At 37.4% G+C, this 18,676-nt stretch overlaps 1 protein-coding gene across 1 annotated transcript in view; it reads left to right on the top strand.

Moving 5' to 3' along the window:
* The window catches only part of GLI3 (GLI family zinc finger 3), a 287,150-nt gene that overhangs the window by 182,117 nt on the left and 86,357 nt on the right, over positions 1–18,676 (top strand). Inside the window, exon 6 of the mRNA XM_082258596.1 lies at positions 16,710–16,911. Coding sequence (XP_082114722.1) covers positions 16,710–16,911 — 202 coding nt within the window. The remainder of the gene's footprint in view (positions 1–16,709; positions 16,912–18,676) is intronic.

Genomic DNA, 18,676 nt, shown 5'->3' with positions numbered 1-18,676 from the left:
CCTTCCCTGTTAAAGCGCACTCTACTTGGGCGCTCAGTGCCTCCTGGGCTTTCAGTCATCAGGCGTCAGTGACGCAGGTTTGCAAGGCGGCCACCTGGTCGTCAGTGCACACTTTTACAAAGTTCTATAAAGTGTATGTGTTGGAATCTGCGGATGCTTCCTTGGGCCGCAAGGTTTTGCTGGCTGCTGTTTGGGGGACCTGTTCCTCTTTGAGGGTATATTATTTTTTTCAGGTGAGCTCCAGTTGTTTTGGTTGAGCTCCTGTTTACCTGGTTGGCTATAGTTAGCCTTGGGAGTATCTTTTTCACTGTTCCCACCCCTCATGTTTAACACTGCTTTGGGATGTCCCAATGGTTAGGAAGATCAGGAGCTGTGTCCGTCAATGAACGAAAGAGAAAATGGGATTTTTTACTTACCGTAAAATCCATTTCTCTGATGTTCATTGACAGACACAGCACCCACCCCTCTGTGGAGTTGTAATTCTTCTGACACTGCTTGTAACAAAACTGAGTAGCTAAAGCAGAGAGAGGGAGTATACCCCCTGGGACTGCCCATAGGCATAGCCAGACTTTTTTTCTGCCTAGTGTCCTACTCCTGTGCGGGGCAGTATAACCCAGTGGTTAAGAAGATTAGGAGCTGTGTCCGTCAATGAATATCAGAGAAATGTTTTTTTACGGTAAGTCAGAAATCCCATTTTTAGTGGATTTCAGGTACCTTTGAGTAAGTGGAAGAGACAGAATTCCTGGGAACAAAGCTTTTTATCTCCTGATTTAATGAAATCTTGCACAATTTTACTCCTACTATGCTGTAATTCCAGTTTGTGTGAGAATGTTTCTTATTTACAAAATCACAATTAGGAAAACCTTCCTTAATTAGTATATTTCATTTGAAAAAAATGTTAAATACCAACCATTTTGTATTAAAGTAGTATACAAACCAAAGTCCCTTTTTGAACTTCTGAATAGAATTTAGAAAGGTTAGACCCACTGGGGAGACTTTTCATTTCCTTCCTGTCCCTGCTGTAAGGGTCACCTGATAGTGATAGCGATGGAAAATATTTTGAATAGGTACACAAACATCAGTGAACTCAGCTTTTTTACTAAAATGGGGAAAAGTTAGAAACCCCTATCAGGTGTTTATTTATGATTTATGGAGAAGTGTCCCTCACTTTCTGTCCTAGTAATAGTAGTCACCAACAAAGTGAGAGAGGGGAAACGTTCTCAATGGAAATATGGGCTGAGAAAAAAAAACTTACAGATGTTTTATCTGTTATACACTCTATGAAATAGTGAAGAACAACGTTTGAAATACATTAGATGTGTGCAAACTCAAATCATATGCATAGTAATCAATAGGCAGCATGCACTGATCAAACACAAATTTTCCAACAGTCCCAATCGAGAGGAGTCGATCTCCCTGCTGAACTGGCTGAATTTTGATCCATCTATGGCCAGCTTTGGAAAAGTGAATATACACTTTGCCAAGTAAATGTAACAGAGCTCAGCATATATGGTGAAACCGTGTCCCCCTTAATCATTTTATCTCGTATTGGCAAAAATCCAATGTTTTTACATAATTTCCCTTGCACAAATTAGGTATTCAAACCAAACACAGCTTCAACTTATTCACTAAGTGCAGTGAGCATTCACTTTGCTAGCAGGTTCTTCTCTTTTACTAAATCAACCCCACTCTCACACTGTATATATGCATAACTGTATTCAATAATTTGTTAGGCTATTATTAGTTATATTTTACTTTTTCTGTAAAAGCTTCTATGTGGACCAGTGTGTTTGAAGCTATTATGTCAACCGTGCTTAAAAGTGCTGTGATAATTACATGGTGATATTTTCCTCTTAGTTTTCATTTTAATACAATTACAATTTAATGTTGATAAAAAGAATCAAGTGACAGTGTCATTTTCTTCATATTATAGGACTCTGTAATGGATGATGGGTGTTTCTGTTTAGACAATGGCTAGCTGGAAAAGCAATTAAAACATTTTTCCAGTCTGTAAATTAATTGCCATAAGGACAGGTTTTGAATGTTCTAATATTCATCACTTGAGAAAACGAAACCTTTGCCAGTAAGGCTTGACAAGAGACTTTAATAGCAGAAGAGAACAGAAATTAAGTTATGCTTTCTTTCAGCATTGGAGTTTGTATGTATTCTGATAAAGCTTAGGTTATACATAAGTAATTTTATACCAAGCTACTACCTGCAATCGGTTTCTTAGGCTACTCACAATAACCCTCGTATCTCGGTGCTCACTGAAGACAGAACTGGGAAAGTAGTCAAATAGTAAATGCATGTTTTCTCTAATACAGTTCTGGTATGTAGAGGTATTTATTAACTTACCTCGATATAGGGAACTATACATTTATTACCAGTGTTCCTAAAGAGTGACAGGGTCTACTGATAGTGAACTCCCCATCAAGGTACTTCCACCTTCCACATGCTCCCTTAATGCCCCCCAGATCTGTCTCCCTAAAGCCTAGTACACACAAGCTGAATGTTGGGCGGCGACATTCAAACCGTGTGTATGGCAGCCGGTCTGACAGAAGCTGGCCGAACAGGTCATGACTGAAAAAGGTCTGCTGACTGGCTCCCCATCCAAAGTCTGAGAATGTTGACCAGAGTGTTCTGGAGGGGCACCCCGGTTTGGGTGCATCCCTCCATAGCAAGCTGCTTTCTGAGGGGGCAGGAGGCAGGGGACATGAGCACTGATGAGGAACCTGAGAAAAGGAGGATCTGGGCTGCAGGGAGGTATGACATGTTGGTTATTTTTAAATTTAAAAAAAAAAGCTGAGGCTGTAGCATCAATTTAAGGTGTCTGCAAAGCCATTGGAATAAGTCACCTATTGAAAGAGGTAGTGTGCATTTACACCAGAGCAGAGCGATATTTAGGGGTTTTCAGGTGTTTTTATTTAGGTGTTTTTGCATGCATATTGTATATGAGCATTTTAGAAATGTATTTAACCACTTCTGGACCGTAAGGATTTGCCCCCTTAATGACCAGGCCATTTTTTGCGATACGGCACTGCGTTATTTTACCGGAAAAATGTGGATGTGCGACGCTGTACCCAAATAAAATTGATGTCCTTTTTTTCCCCACAAATAGAGCTTTCTTTTAGTGATATTTGATCACCTGTGCAATTTTCTATTTTTTGCGCTATACACAAAAATAGAGAGACAATTCTGAAAAAAAACAATATTTTTCACTTTCTGCTATGTAAAATTCCCCCCCAAAAAAATAAAACGTAAAAATCAAAATTTTTAACATTTTAGGCCAATTTGTTTTCTGCTACATATTTTTGGTAAAAAAAATCATAATAAGCGTATTTTGATTGGTTTGCGCAAAAGTTTTCACGTCTAACTACGGGAAAGATTTATGTATTTTTTATAGTTTTTTTTTTTTACTAGTAATGGCGGCGATCTGCGATTTTTAGCGGGACAGATCGGACACCTAACTGACATTTTTGACACTTTTGGGGGGACCAGTGACATTACTACAGTAATCAGTGCTAAAATATGCACTGTTACTGTAATACTGACACTTGCAGGGAAGAGGTTAACGCTGTGGGTGATCAGGGGGTTAAAATGTGAGCCTAGGGGAGTGATTCTAACTGTATGGGGACGGGGCTTATGGAATGACCATAGAGACCTGTGATCCTATCTAGAAGGATATTGTAATAATAAGTCGCGCTATGATATGATCAATGGAGATGTAAAGTCCATACAGTCCAAACATAAAGAAAAGATGTAATCCGGAACCAGGAACCCCAAAGGGTATAAGCTTACCAGATTGAGGTAAGGTAAAGGCGGTTTCCTTGGATAAACTTGTCACCTTGATAGTAGATCCAGGTCCACGTGAACAGTTAGCTCAATGGTCACAGGATCATGGAAGTAAAGGTAAAAGCGCAATAGCGTAAAACCTTACAAACTATTTTGATTAAACACCCCAGTGTTCGTGAAAAATGAATACTATTGTGTAAAAGAATAAACCTCCACCAATAAAATTGTTCACTGATGACAGTGAATAAAAAACATGCAAAAATTGAAATAATGATGGGTACCCCTTACCAAAGGTGATAGAGGTATAAACCAAATATAAAACGTGTTGTAGCTGAAGTCGCCTCTTACCGGACAACATATGGAATAAGGATTATAGCAAAACGTGCAGATCACAATTCAGTGTGAACCCAGAGCCAATGATGAAATAAACCAATAGGGGTCGCCTCTTACCAGATACAGGTAATGTTAAGCCTGTATGGTGATCCAGCATCCAAGGACCCGACTCTCAAACTGGGGTGGTGATCGCACCTAGGTATTGTGACCAATAAAATATATATATATATATATATATATATATATATATATATATTTTATATATATATCCCTTTAGCTTTTGCTATATTTCTTATAAACTTCAGAAAATCTCTGTTATACAGACAGAGACACAGGAACCAGCATTTTTTTTTTTTTTTTTTTTTTCATTTTTTTTTTTTTTTTTCTGTGTCTTGCTGGTTCCTGTGTCTCTGTCTGTATAACAGAGATTTTCTGAAGTTTATAAGAAATATAGCAAAAGCTAAAGGGATATATATATAAAATATATATATATATATATATATATATATATATTTTATTGGTCACAATACCTAGGTGCGATCACCACCCCAGTTTGAGAGTCGGGTCCTTGGATGCTGGATCACCATACAGGCTTAACATTACCTGTATCTGGTAAGAGGCGACCCCTATTGGTTTATTTCATCATTGGCTCTGGGTTCACACTGAATTGTGATCTGCACGTTTTGCTATAATCCTTATTCCATATGTTGTCCGGTAAGAGGCGACTTCAGCTACAACACGTTTTATATTTGGTTTATACCTCTATCACCTTTGGTAAGGGGTACCCATCATTATTTCAATTTTTGCATGTTTTTTATTCACTGTCATCAGTGAACAATTTTATTGGTGGAGGTTTATTCTTTTACACAATAGTATTCATTTTTCACGAACACTGGGGTGTTTAATCAAAATAGTTTGTAAGGTTTTACGCTATTGCGCTTTTACCTTTACTTCCATGATCCTGTGACCATTGAGCTAACTGTTCACGTGGACCTGGATCTACTATCAAGGTGACAAGTTTATCCAAGGAAACCGCCTTTACCTTACCTCAATCTGGTAAGCTTATACCCTTTGGGGTTCCTGGTTCCGGATTACATCTTTTCTTTATGTTTGGACTGTATGGACTTTACATCTCCATTGATCATATCATAGCGCGACTTATTATTACAATATTCTACAGGGTGTGGTCACACTAGAAGTTGCTGCTGTTTCACTGTACTTTTCCTTTAGCGCGGTTAACATCTTTACATTACTATCTAGAAGGATCACAGACACTCTGTGATCATTCCAGAGAGAAGAACAGTCAGCTGTGTTTACAACAGCTGACCGTTCTTCTCTTTCAGCGGGGAGCGATTGCGGGTGCCAGGCGGCAATCGGAGCCACCTGCCCCATGCATCGGAGTCCTCGCTGCCGACCTAGCTGCAGGCACACAACCGACGTAGCCCTACGTCACTTCGTGCAGGAGGGGCTGCCTGCCACAGTATATCTGCGACGGGCGGTCCGGAAGCGGTTAAAGCATTTTATATATGCATTAAAGGTTCAGGTGTTTTTTTTTTTTTTTTTTAGCCAATGGAAAGCACCTCTTAAAACAAGCTCTTAAAGGCAAAAAAAAAAAAAAAAGCCCTAAATGTGCCTAAAAAAATGCTCAAACTGCTTGATTTGAGCATCTATAGGAAGTTCCTTTTAACCCTATGGGGTAAAAAACTCCCAAATTTTCCTTAACCTCCTTAGCGGTATTCCCGAGTGTGGCTCAGGGTGGAATTTCAGTGCCATTAGCAGTAACCCTGAGCCACACTCGGGGTACCTCAAGGGAGCATCGCTGGATCCTGAAAGAGGGGTTACTTACCTTGTCCCCGGGATCCCTCGATGTGTTCCTGCAGCATACGGCGGCGGGATCTTCCGCCTGATTCTCTGTGCCCCTGCTTCCGTCTCCTGCAAGCGTCACGTCGCAGGGGGGTTGAACCAGCAGCAAATTTGAAAAATATGAATGTTGTAATTCTATTGGATTACATTATTAATAAAATAAATTGACATTAGTTTGCCCCCCCAGTGCCCTTGCCTGCAGTTTTACTGTACTATATATATGTATATATATACTGTGTATATATATATATATATATATATATATATATATATATATATACGTATATAGAACGCACAGTAAAAAAAAGTCATAGTTAAATAGTTGGTTTGGGCTGCTCGTCCTTAAGAATTACATGCAAAATGATGGTACCGCTTTCAGCACCTAAAATCCGAAACAATCATACCGCCAGGGAGGTTAAGAAGTAGCACATATAGCTTATGGAGTGTCAGTTCAGCCACCATTTAATCATATGGGATTCCTTTTGTTGAGAGTCTTGGATCTATGAGTTTTAAAATACAAAACACTAAAGGGCCATACACACTATAAGATTTTCTGAAGACTTTTTCCTTCAGATTTACCTTTTCTATGTAGTGCAAGGGCCTGCCAGATTGCATACAAATTGAAAGTGTTTAGGTTTGACCTCATATTATATGGTTTTGGTAAGTCTGAAGGAAAAAGTCTTCAGAAAATCTTATAGTGTGTATGGCCCATTAGATGTGAATAGAGTCTTATCCACAATACTTCCCAGATAGCAAGGATAACTTGCCAAAAAATTGTGGCAGTGTTAAATTGTAAGTCTGTTAACTTGCTGCACATTTTCACTGGTTTTTAGCAAATTTGCGTGGCAAGTCTCTAGTAAGAGCAAAGTTGCAGTGATGAGTCTGCAGCAGGAGTTCTGCAAGTCTACAGCATGAAAATTCAGCCACAGTGACCCCTGTGGCAGGATGACTATTACACAACATAAGTGAACCAGAACATGTAGCAGACTTGCAGAATGTTTGCAAAGAAAGTTGATCTGGAGTCATGCAATGCGGACTTGCTGCAATTGTGCAAAAAACTTGGGAAGCCTGGCAAGTTTAGCAATAGCTTAGCAATGTATTTTCAAACTTACAGCACAATTGCTTGCTATCTGGGTTATCCTACCACTTGCTAGTATCCCTTCATCAGCTAAAAAGCAGAACCTAGGTAAACAGCCAAAAGAAATTTGTGTGCCCCTTAAATAATGTCATCTGTTTGTGCGATTGGCTCGCCGATTTTCTCACAAGTCTGCACAAAGATACAAGTCAGATTTTAGGCACCTTCCTCAATAAAAATGTAAGTTTGGTGAGGTACTCCCCAGGGGTTAATCACTTTTAAATGGATACATACAATATGGCTTTTCTCGTTAGAACACAGAAAGTGCATCAGTTGATTAACAATGAACCAGGCCTTCCCATTCAGGATTAACAATGAACCAGGCTTTCCCATTCAGAAACAGTATGCGCATCAGCTATTTTTTTAAAAACAACAAGCAAAAATAGGTATTAATCTCCTCCAAATATTGGAAAAAAAATCTCTATAATGTACATTGATAACCCAAAGGGGTTTTGTTTTGACTGGGAATACACTCAGTGGCTCGCAGCCCCCAATAAAAAGAATACAAGTATTTTGACATTATAAAGAAGGTACCAGATGCTCATCCATATGCATCTAATATTAAATTTGTGTATATCAGTGGGAAAGGGAAATATAGGTGCCTTATAGGTCCACAACATCCTCACATGTCTAGAAATGTCTTCAGGATTTGGAAGTCTTGTGATAAACAGATTGCAGTTAATATTATGAAGACACCCCAAAAGCTTAACTACACATGAAATTGATTGTGTTAAATAAAACCAATGAGCTGATTAATACGAGTAGAGAACAAAACCAGGAAGCTGATTGGTTTCTTAGCAAGGCTACACCAGATTTTACAAGCTCCAGATTTATTAAACACCCCCCAATACACAAAAGCATACATTGTCCTATGAATTTGAGCCTTATTAAATGGGGCCGATTTACTAAAAAAAAAATTAACTGTTCACTTTTCAAGGAAATTTTCATTTTGCAAAGGAACTTTATTTAGCTTAGTAATTGTGGTAAAAATTTACTTTGCAAAGAATACCCAAACACATACAATAGAATTAAAAACTACTGTTTTTTGCTTGACATTTTTTAATCATGGAAGTCAAAAGAGCTTTGCCTCATTCACAAAGGTAGAGGAAGTTTCCTTTGCAAAGTGAACAGCCCATTTGCCTTCAACCATAGTTAGTGTAAGTATAACAGAAGCAAGCTGGAGAATTAGGTGAACATAACAGTACCAGCAGCCAACAAATGGTCTGCATCCCTAAGTTGGCTGAAATATGACCTTCAGTTTCCCATGGTTTAAAAATATGTAACTTCACCTCTCTCTACTTCCTCCCCTAATCCCCATCGACAATGATGAACTACCATACCTACATACTTTTGACTTTCACTAGTTTATCAGAGACTTGTGCCTAAACTTTTAAGAAACTATCAACTGCACAATAAATCAGATAATGTCTATGGCTGGCAATACTCATGATTAAAGTAAAAAGTTCTGATTCTGCCAGGTTTTTCAGTATTCTCTTTGTTAGCCATAATCTGATTTCTTTTCATGACTTAAATAGCCATACATAGAGGAATCAGATTGTTCAAAGACTTCAGAACCTTAGATAAATCTCTCTTCACTTGACATGCACATTTGCTATTGATTGGATGGTGTTTGGTATTTACAAGACAGTAATAGGTAGTGCAGTTTTCTTTACTCACCTATGCCTTATCAGCAGAGACTGAGGTCTATTTGAAAAATTGCTATCTGCCCAAATGCAGATATTGGCCTGATATAATTTTGTGATCCATATATGAAGGTATCATTGCATGGTTTTGCCGAAAATGGGTATGCCTGAAAAAAAAGTAATCTCTTCCTGTGTGTCCCAGTGCAGTTCTAACAAATAGCATTGCTAGCAATAATTAGTGGAAAAAATGACAATTAAATATGGGCACCATGAAATAATGAAAATTTAATTTCAACCACAAATATCCTACTTCATGGTGGAAAACTTCAATAAAATGTGTTCATAAAAATAGAGAACTGTTCAAGTCCTGTGATGATTGCAAAATTTGAAGGTCTCAGATCTGTTTGTCTTTCAACTGAAATTTTTTTTTTTTAATTTGGATAGTTTTATATAAAAAATATATTACAATTTACCTACTTTTTTCATGCTGTAGGTTCTCAATCCAAAACTGATATGTAGGTTAATTTAGGGGTCAAACATGTTGGCTTCTTTTATCTGTTTGAGATTCCATGGGTAAATCACCCCTCCCCCAATTCTTATTTCCATACTGTTGCCACAACAGTTCCGTAATATAGCTCTTTAATATAGAAAAGATAAATGAATTGGGGGGTCCAGCTCTGAAAGAGTTATGATGTCACTATGGCATTGTTCAAATGGGTTGGTGACACAAACTCCTGTGAGCTGCCAAAGTTTAGGGATCATCACAAAAAAAAAAATGTTGGATTTGGAAGTAGTTAACCTTTAAATGAAACCTGTGAGAAAAATGGAGGCTGCTATTGCTGATTGCTCCTTTTGAAAATGCTAGTTATCAAGCAATTATGCTTATTTCGTACTTATGAGCAAAAAAAAATAACAAGCATTCATGTCAAGAATTCTGTTCTGGAGTTGGAAATGGCACCCTGCATATTTCTTATAGAACAGGTTTCTCTTAAGTTATTTAAGACTGTAGTTAATGAAATGGGCAGAAAATGTTTTTGTATTGGTCAGGTGGACCTCTGTATAAGCTGCCTTTGCACACCCTTATTCTATAAACATAGTTTAATTAGTTTGCAGAATTGTGAAATATCACAGAACATTATGATCAAGAGGAAAAGGTATTTTATAGCAGAAATCTGAACAGATTTGGGATAGGAAGCCAGATTACATCAGAGTCTTATAATGCATCTGGGAGACAGTGAACAGTGTAAGCTCCTTAGGTCCAGGAAGTGCTGGAGATCAGAATTTCTAGTTATTTTAAAATATATAATGTTTTCTTAAGGAGCTGGGAAGAAAGGCTGGCCCGATTTGGGGTAGGAAGACTGATGATATATATTTCTCATGACACATCTGGAAAACAGTGACCTGTGTAAGCTTTTGTGACTATTAAGTGCTGGGGATTCATTGATGCCCAGAGGCCATATATATGGTCTCAGTAGCAAGCAGCTATACTAGGTTCATGGCACAGTTTCTTCAGCCAGTGTTCAGCTTTTCAATAAAAGTGACCTAAGCAGCTTTACAGCCAGTTTCAGTGCTGTGTTTCCCTAAATGTGTTTGATTAGATGCTTTGAAAGTCAGAGGAGGGGTCAGATCAGACCCCTGATTTCTTTATAAAGAATACCTGTCACTGCCCAAAGCTATCACAAGAAGCTTGTTCACCCTTTGAAATAGCAATAAATTTAAATGAATAAAAAAGTGTATGTTAGCTCCATAGTTCATGGTTAACTCTAAACTGATAACCTGTAAAGGCTTTTAAAGACTTACCTATGGACAATTTTAGGCAATGTGGTTTGTCAATAACTTATACAAAATGGTGCACTGTCAATATTGTGCTATCTCTTTATATAAATGTATATGCTATGAAACAAATTCACCAAAGTGTCTCATGCTGTAAACGATTCAATAAAGTCCAGAATTCATATATTCTTTATTCAATTTATTTATAAATATAATTCAGAATTAAAATATCCATGCATTTCATATATAAAGTCCTTCTGCTGCTCCACCACCAATGCTATATGGTTTACCATCACTTGAAAGTGCTTATGAAAAGGCTAACCTCCACTTTATTTAAATGAAAAAAATTCTTCAGCGCTTATTGTGTGATACTCTATATCCAGAGCTGCACATCTGAATACAAAGACGTTCTAAACATAAAACCAGTGCGCTACTAGATAAAAAATGAATATACATATGCAGTATACAAATGATAATCAACTAAATCAATAAGTGCTAACATAAGGACAATCGAACATAAAATGTTTGTGAAAATGCAAAAAAGTTCAAATAGGAATGATAATCAACTAAATCAATAAGTGCTAACATAAGGACAAGTGAACATAAAATGTTTGTGAAAATGCAAAAAAGTTCAAATACAAATGATAATCAACTAAATCAATAAGTGCTAACATAAGGACAAGTGAACATAAAATGTTTGTGAAAATGCAAAAAAGTTCAAAAGTCCATCCACCAAACAAAATCATTATGCAGATTCCTGAATTCACCTTCATCGGCAAGATGGTGCAAGGAACATTACAAATGATCTTGTGACCCTCCACCACAAATGTGCCTCTTACCAAATGTTGTGGATGTCAGATGATAGAGATCAATACAGCATGTAACCAGGCCAGCAGCTCCAAACGCCCTGTAGGGGTCCTACTCTACTGGTCAGGCAAACTAAATCCCAGATAGCAAACTAAGGCGGGCCGCATACATCAATCACAATAGAAGGAAAGAGCTAAGGCGCTCCTGTTCCCCCTGAAGATGAGCCCTGATGGGAAACACATTAGGAGGTACCTACACCTGTCACAGCAATATGCACACTGAGCAGGCCTGCCAGCAAGGCATACGATTTCTATGTGCATGCGATTTCCTTTCAATATGTGAGTACCTGTCAGATTTTATTACATTTTTAGTCTAGCGGTTTTCACACTATTTGCAGCCTTTGCACATTTTATTTAACCTCCACGTTATAAGAGTTTAGGCAAGCATAAATAATGTGGTTTGTCGCTGTTTCACAGGCATTCACAATTTTAAATCTTGACATGTGTGGCATCTACTTACCTAACGCAACATCATTATTTCTATTTTGCCAATAAATTGGGTATTATATTGTGTTTGTGTGCACTAAAATATATTTAGGTGTATTTTTTCCTGAAAATTTGTGCTCGATAAATGGCTGCTCAAAAATTGTGTAACAAAAAAATATATATTGTTTGGGGGTTTTAAGTAATTTTCAAGCAAAAAATGCAGATTTTAACATGTATGTAAAAAATGTAAAAAGTGCCCTGGCAGACAAGTGGTTAAATCAGTCTTTAAAATTTTACTGTGTTATATTTAAGGTCTGCCTAAGGTGAATGTAATCCCAGTTTGTGAATATAAGCAATATAAGAATAACTGTGCATAGTATTATAATCAATACAAATACCTTTTTATACGTTTCTGTACAGTTGCATGACTTTCATTCCCTATCTCTGCACCTCATTGTCTGATGGTAAGACAAAGATCACTTAAAGTGTGTGACATGTCCTGCATGTGCCCCAGCAGGACACTCTCTTCCTTTTTGCCCGGGTCCGTAAGGAGCCCATTGATGTTTTTGTGGTCATGTAGTGTCATATGTTTACTAATAGGAAGAGTGTTGCGTGGGGTAACTGTCCCTTGTCACTATGCCGGAACCTCTTTGCAAGCAGATGCAGAGCGTCACATGGGTTGGCATCCAGTGGAGAACATTGAAACAAACAAGTTCATCCAGGGAAAAAACTGTGACATAGCCAGTGAGAGTGGCGATGCCAACAACAGAAGATCAGATGAAATAGCGTTGCCATTCTAAATAGGGAAGGAGGGGGATAAACCAAGACCAGACATGTAGTTATCAAACAAAATAAGAGTAATACAGCAAAAATAGGGGAAAGATAGCAAGAGCTTACATTTTTAAAAAACCCTTGTTCTTAAACAGCATCATGTACTGTATATCCATCTCGGTTCTGGCCTTTTTATTTGCATTAAAATAATGTGTTATACATTTCCACCTTTAAGGGTGATTTAACCGCTGCTGTTACAAGTCACCTTATTGTGTGTGCTCCTAGGACTACAGCCATGTGATGTATTACTGCTCTGTTAGGCTTTGGTGATGCCTCACTCATCAGCTATTAGCAAAAGCCACCCCTTTGCTCCTTTTGCAAGACCTATTAATAATAGGGGCTTTTGGATTCTGTGGAGCTAAAAGGAAATTTTTTTTAATACATTTTTATTGAATGTTATAAATGATGGTTGACATTGATACATACAATCTTTAAGATACATATTTGCACATATCACTACAATTGTTAACAACATGAAATCTAGTGTTCATCCAAATAAAAAACATACAAAATTTATCACCAAGAGATGAGGTGTGGATGATGGGTTACCCCGGAGTTGCCAGACTAAAACCAAAAATATTTCTACATATGTACCATGTGCCAGGAGGAGCAGGTAATGTGCTCTCGTACCTGCGCAAACTGCGACCTGCAGGGCCGCACAGTCGTTAACCTAGCCTAAAAGATGAGATGGTGTGGACCACTGGGTTTAAGAGACATGAGAAGGCAACTGAACATATCATCTTTATATCGGAAAGAGGATAAAAGGGCTGTTATTTCTGAATCCAGCAATGTAAGTTCCATAAAGTTATACTATCTAGAGGCAAAATGTCTGATGGAAATAAAGCTTTCCAGCTCCATGACCAGCTTCTCCTTGTACAGTAGTATTTATAGCTCACATTTAATATCAGGGATAACAGGAGCTTCAGAGCAAGTCCTCTTTTTAATTATAGCTCTGCGGACGAACAACAAGCAAATGTAAATCCATTGCGAGTATTGGAGAGGTCTCTCCGATCGATCCATGGTAAGATGTACAGCTGGAGAACTATACCCGAATAGTAGTAACAAGAAAACTTTAGGAAAAGAGCAGCTGGTTACTTCATATATAAAACTGATCACTTGGTCCAAGATGTTAGCGGTTAAAGGGCGCAACCAAAACCAGTGCATGAGGGAGGGCCTACTGGAAATTGCAAAAAATGATTTTTAAATTGCAAATGACCTTTAGGAATCACTGACCACTAAAATATTCTTGGGTTTACTAACACTTTAATTAAGAGCTTAAAGTCTCAAGTTCAAGTTTTGTAATTTTATAGCCTCTTAAATATTGTGCAGTGGTAGTGAGTAGCAAAAAAAACAAGTCAATTCTGATAATTAAGTCCTTCATTTTTTAATGTGTATTGTAGAAAAAAAATATATATCACATAATTCCAGCTGTATTTGCTCATCTAGTACAAGTGTTTACCGTCAGAATTACTTTATTTAACTCTGAGATTGTGGATCACACTTACCATACATGGAATACAGAAGCCATTTCTCTACAGCTTTGCAGTGTGTGGGCAGTTAGCCAATAACAACATTTTTTCACAAAGATAATGAATTGCTTATTGTCTTTCAGTCATTGCACTTGGTATGCTGAAAGAGGTAATATTATCAAAACTCTTTCCCAAGAAATGTCTGCTTCCTACTGAATTACTCATCTAAGAGCTGGTTTGACCAAATAAAGTATCATTAATATATATAGATCCTTTGCTAAGAATCGATGAATTATTAAGATTATTTCTGGATTTTCAATATGACCAGTTCTGAGAAATTATATAAAAACACAGTTGAATTGTGTATGTGTTTAGTCTAATAAAAGAATATAGTACACAAGGTGGGAAATTCAGCAAAGGAATATTTTTCATCCACTTTATCTTTACTTTTTTACAATAAATCATAGCTAAAGGGTATTGGTAAATAGTATGAATGAAAAACACATTCACAATCTTTTTTTTTGTAAATGGCAGACAAGATACCCTGCATCTGTATAATTAATTTGTAAAAAACAAACAGTAAATGTAATATTCAGTTTGTAGCAGTAATGTTACTCGCTAGTAAAAGTAATAGACACAGGAAGTTCACTTGCTTTACCAGACTGCTGCTGGCCTAAGTGGAAAAACATTTTGAGCAGATAATTATCTCTGGGCATAAAATAAATCCTGCTGTGTTTGTGTTTATAATGAGAGCCAAAGGGTTTATTTGAACAGCAGATAAATTGTATTCATGGTGGATAACTTATGTTAATCTCCTCTATAGTGGGAAGGCTTTAATGGGGTTACATGCCATGAGTGGCTGAAAATTGAGGCTGTCATGCTATTTCATCTATCCGACTTAAATGAGTGATAATGATACCTGCAGCCTCAGTGTTGGAGTGCAGACAATTGATTTCAAAAACTAGTAATTAATTTTTGTTCACAGCCTTTAACATGTTTATTGCACTTAATTGTTAAATGAACTGGACAAAAACACACCAATGTGTGTGTGTGTGTGTGTGTGTGTGTGTGTGTGTGTATATATATATATATATATATATATATATATATATATATCATAGCCTTGCAACTAAGCGGTTAACTTATACATATACTGCAAAACTAGGAGTTTTGTTGTTAAAAGACACTTAGGTGCTGCCAATGCCTATATAGTCAGTGCTCATTAAATATTAAATAAAGTTCTGGTAGCTTCCAAGATTAAGTACATATTTATCACTAATGTAAAAAGCATGTACTTTATTGAACACAACCGATATATAAATAGAAATTTACATATTATTACACAAATATTACACATGGTAAGGATAAGGGATTAGCTGGCAAAAATATACTGTACTCTCATTATTATAGAATTAAATTATATAATATGATAAATGATAAAAAATAGTTATATTTTTGTAAAAAAAAAAAAAAGTTGCTTACAGAACACCTGTAAGTTGCCTTTCAAATCCCTACCTTTTCATAGATTTATCTTCTAACTTACTCCAGAAGCACAACGGAATTTAGTTGTTATAGACAACATAGAGCTTTTTTTTAAGATAAAGCTCTAGTTTTTTTTTTTTTTTTAAACAGGCCAATGTAAAATTAAATAGTAACTACAGTAAAATATGCAATAAAATGTTATGGAATTTATTGGCTATTGTTTACTGCATTTTTCTGCCAAAAAAAAAAGAGGAAAAGGTACACTACTTCAATTTGTTCCTATCTATTTTAATACAGTTTTGCAATATTTTCTTTTTTGCTTCGGAAGTCTTTAGTCTCAGTCTGCAAGGCAAATAAAATGGGGCCAGGAAGCATGTATCTCAATCTGAATGTTGGTTTATTTTCAGCTCCACTCGTTTTCTAAGAACGGTACAGGCTTGTTGGTTAGGCCTAAGCAGCACCGTTTCATTGTTTGCGGTGAATTAATGATGGGAATGTCGCTGCAGCCGTCAGATTCATAAATCACCAGAAATGAGAGGGCTAATACATAGAAGTCTTATCCTTTTGTTTAGCAATTTATCATGTTGCTTGCACATTAATAAACAGAGCTCCCCTGAGGAAAGCTTTGGAAGATACATTTTTCTTCCTAATTTTCCTCAATTGTAGCCAGTAGATCACAGGTGGAAAGTGAAGGCACTTGTCAAAACCACTCGCTGTTCTGATCCTGTCTGTAGAGAACAGGGGCTGCGCTGTAATAATAATGTCTTGTATATACACATCACCTTTTATAGCTGCAGTTTTAAAGAAGAATATACAGGTTTCTGTCATGAAATTTGCAGCATTACTTCAAAGTCTGAATAAAAAATTGCCTTTAAATTGTTATAAAACAAATTTGCTTTTGTTTCACTGAGCAAAGTTATGTACCTAAATTGTAGCAGCTGAACAGTTTTGTCCTAGTTTGCCCACTATTAGGTGTATAAAATAAGTAATAATAATAGTTCTCAATTTTGTAAGCTCTAGGCCAGAGAAATGTCTGGAACACACTGGAAGTTAGACATGACTTTCGTATAATTTTTAAATTTTTTTATCGCTTTAGGTTCCAGGTTCCCTAGCCCCAGACTGACAGCACGGCCAAGCCGAAAAAGGACGTTGTCTATATCTCCACTCTCAGATCACAGCTTTGACCTTCAGACCATGATACGAACATCTCCAAACTCTTTAGTTACCATTCTCAATAACTCTCGAAGCAGTTCCTCAGCTAGTGGCTCTTATGGACATTTATCAGCAAGTGCACTAAGGTGAGAACACATGAAATGCATGGATATGTTATGATCATTCATATTGATTTTGTTAAATAGATAAGCTTTATATGAATCTTTAGTGTTACCGTGCCCCTGCGATATCGCAAAAAATGATGGTGCCCAAAAATCACCATAGGTGACGCTTTAAAAGCCTTTACAGCTCATCAATTTAGAGTTAACTAGGAGCTCTTGTGCTAGAATTTTTGTTCTCACTCTGACGTTTGTGGCGATTTATCGCGTGTGTGGTACGGTTTACATACACGTTCGCACCTCAGGTTTGCATTCGCGCAGGTCTGCGAAGCAATATGGGTTTCTGCTATTTCTTTTTTTTTTAATTTTTTTTATTTTCTTTTTACTTTTTGTATTTTTTTTTTATTTATTTTGACCTAATTACTATCACAAGGGGTTAATAAACCCCTATGTGATAGCATTGGCCAGGTGTCAGGTACTCTTTATAGAGACATTAGGGGTCTAATAGACCCCAGTGTCTCCCCTGCCCTTTACACCATCTAACCAAGCACAGACCGGTTTGGTTAGATGTGTCCCCTGGCTGTACTTACAAGGAAAGTGTACATATGTACCTGGATTTGACATCAATTCCGGTTTCATTGTTTGCATGTGAGATAGAGGCATGGATTTGCCTCAGTCTCACAGCAATCTCTCTCCCCTCACCACCGCGCTGCCAGTTGTGAAGCTGGTACATAAGCTTGTGATTAAAGGTTCACTCTTCTACATAGTACACCCAAAGAGCTGAACTGGTTAATGCACAATATTTGAAGAATAGAGAAAGGAAGAAAAGAAGTTCCCCACATAGGAACCCTGTGGGGAACCTCTTTTCTTCCTTTCTCGTTTAGTAGGGATCAGAGCTACTGTATAATCCAAACCTATATTCCCCCATTGCCCTCCTTTTTGTATAATATTTGAAGAATACAGCATGCACGTGATTGAGCAATATCCTTTCCCCTCCCCGTGAAGGTGGTTCTCCATCATACCTACTCCTGTGTGTGCTGGAACCTAATGTTCCCTCTAATCCTATTTATGCTCTCCTATTTTGTGAGCAGGATCCCAAACCTTTAATCCCATCCCTTACTAAGTACAGCTGCCCCTCCCCCATATGAAGGGACTTGCATTCCTTCCCTTTCTTCCCTGTGTGCAGAATTTCCCTCATTTACCGCTGGTTGTCTCTAATATAGCAAAAAGACTGCTACTGTTCATGGTCTGAAAATATTAACTACTCAATGTATTAGTTCTAGGTGTTTTCTTTTTGTACAGTTTTTTTTTTTTTTTTTAAGTTTTTAATTATTAACCACTTACAGACCACCCACTGTGTATTTATGTCCCTATTTTGACGTTAAATACCGGGGTTATGGCAGCAAATAGCTGCCATAACCCCATATATTTTTTTTCTATGGCAGGCGGCCAACTTTAACATAAAAGTGGTCTCAGCTGCGGATTCGCCACGGCACATCACTTTTATGGGTGGTGGGAGAGGTGCCCACCCCCTTCCCGCTGCTTCCCGGCCATTTTCCCCACTTACCAGAGCCATTGTAGTGGGGAAAACAATCAGATCCCCTGTGCTGATGGGCAGGAAGTCGAGTGAGGGCAATATGGCCCCCACTTGACTCTATGCCCTTGGGGGACCGGAGCGAAGTCAAACATAATTTCTGCCCAATGGTCTTAAAGGGCCAATTTTTTACTTATTTTTTATTTATTTATTTATTTTTATTGCTTTTAAGTATAGATGTGAGATCTGAGGGATCTC

Source organism: Pelophylax lessonae, assembly GCF_965119305.1.
Source record: "Pelophylax lessonae genome assembly, chromosome: 5".
NCBI classification, from domain to species: Eukaryota; Metazoa; Chordata; class Amphibia; order Anura; family Ranidae; genus Pelophylax; species Pelophylax lessonae.
The sequence above is the reverse complement of the archived record's forward strand: the minus strand, read 5'-3'. Positions and strand labels throughout refer to the sequence as shown.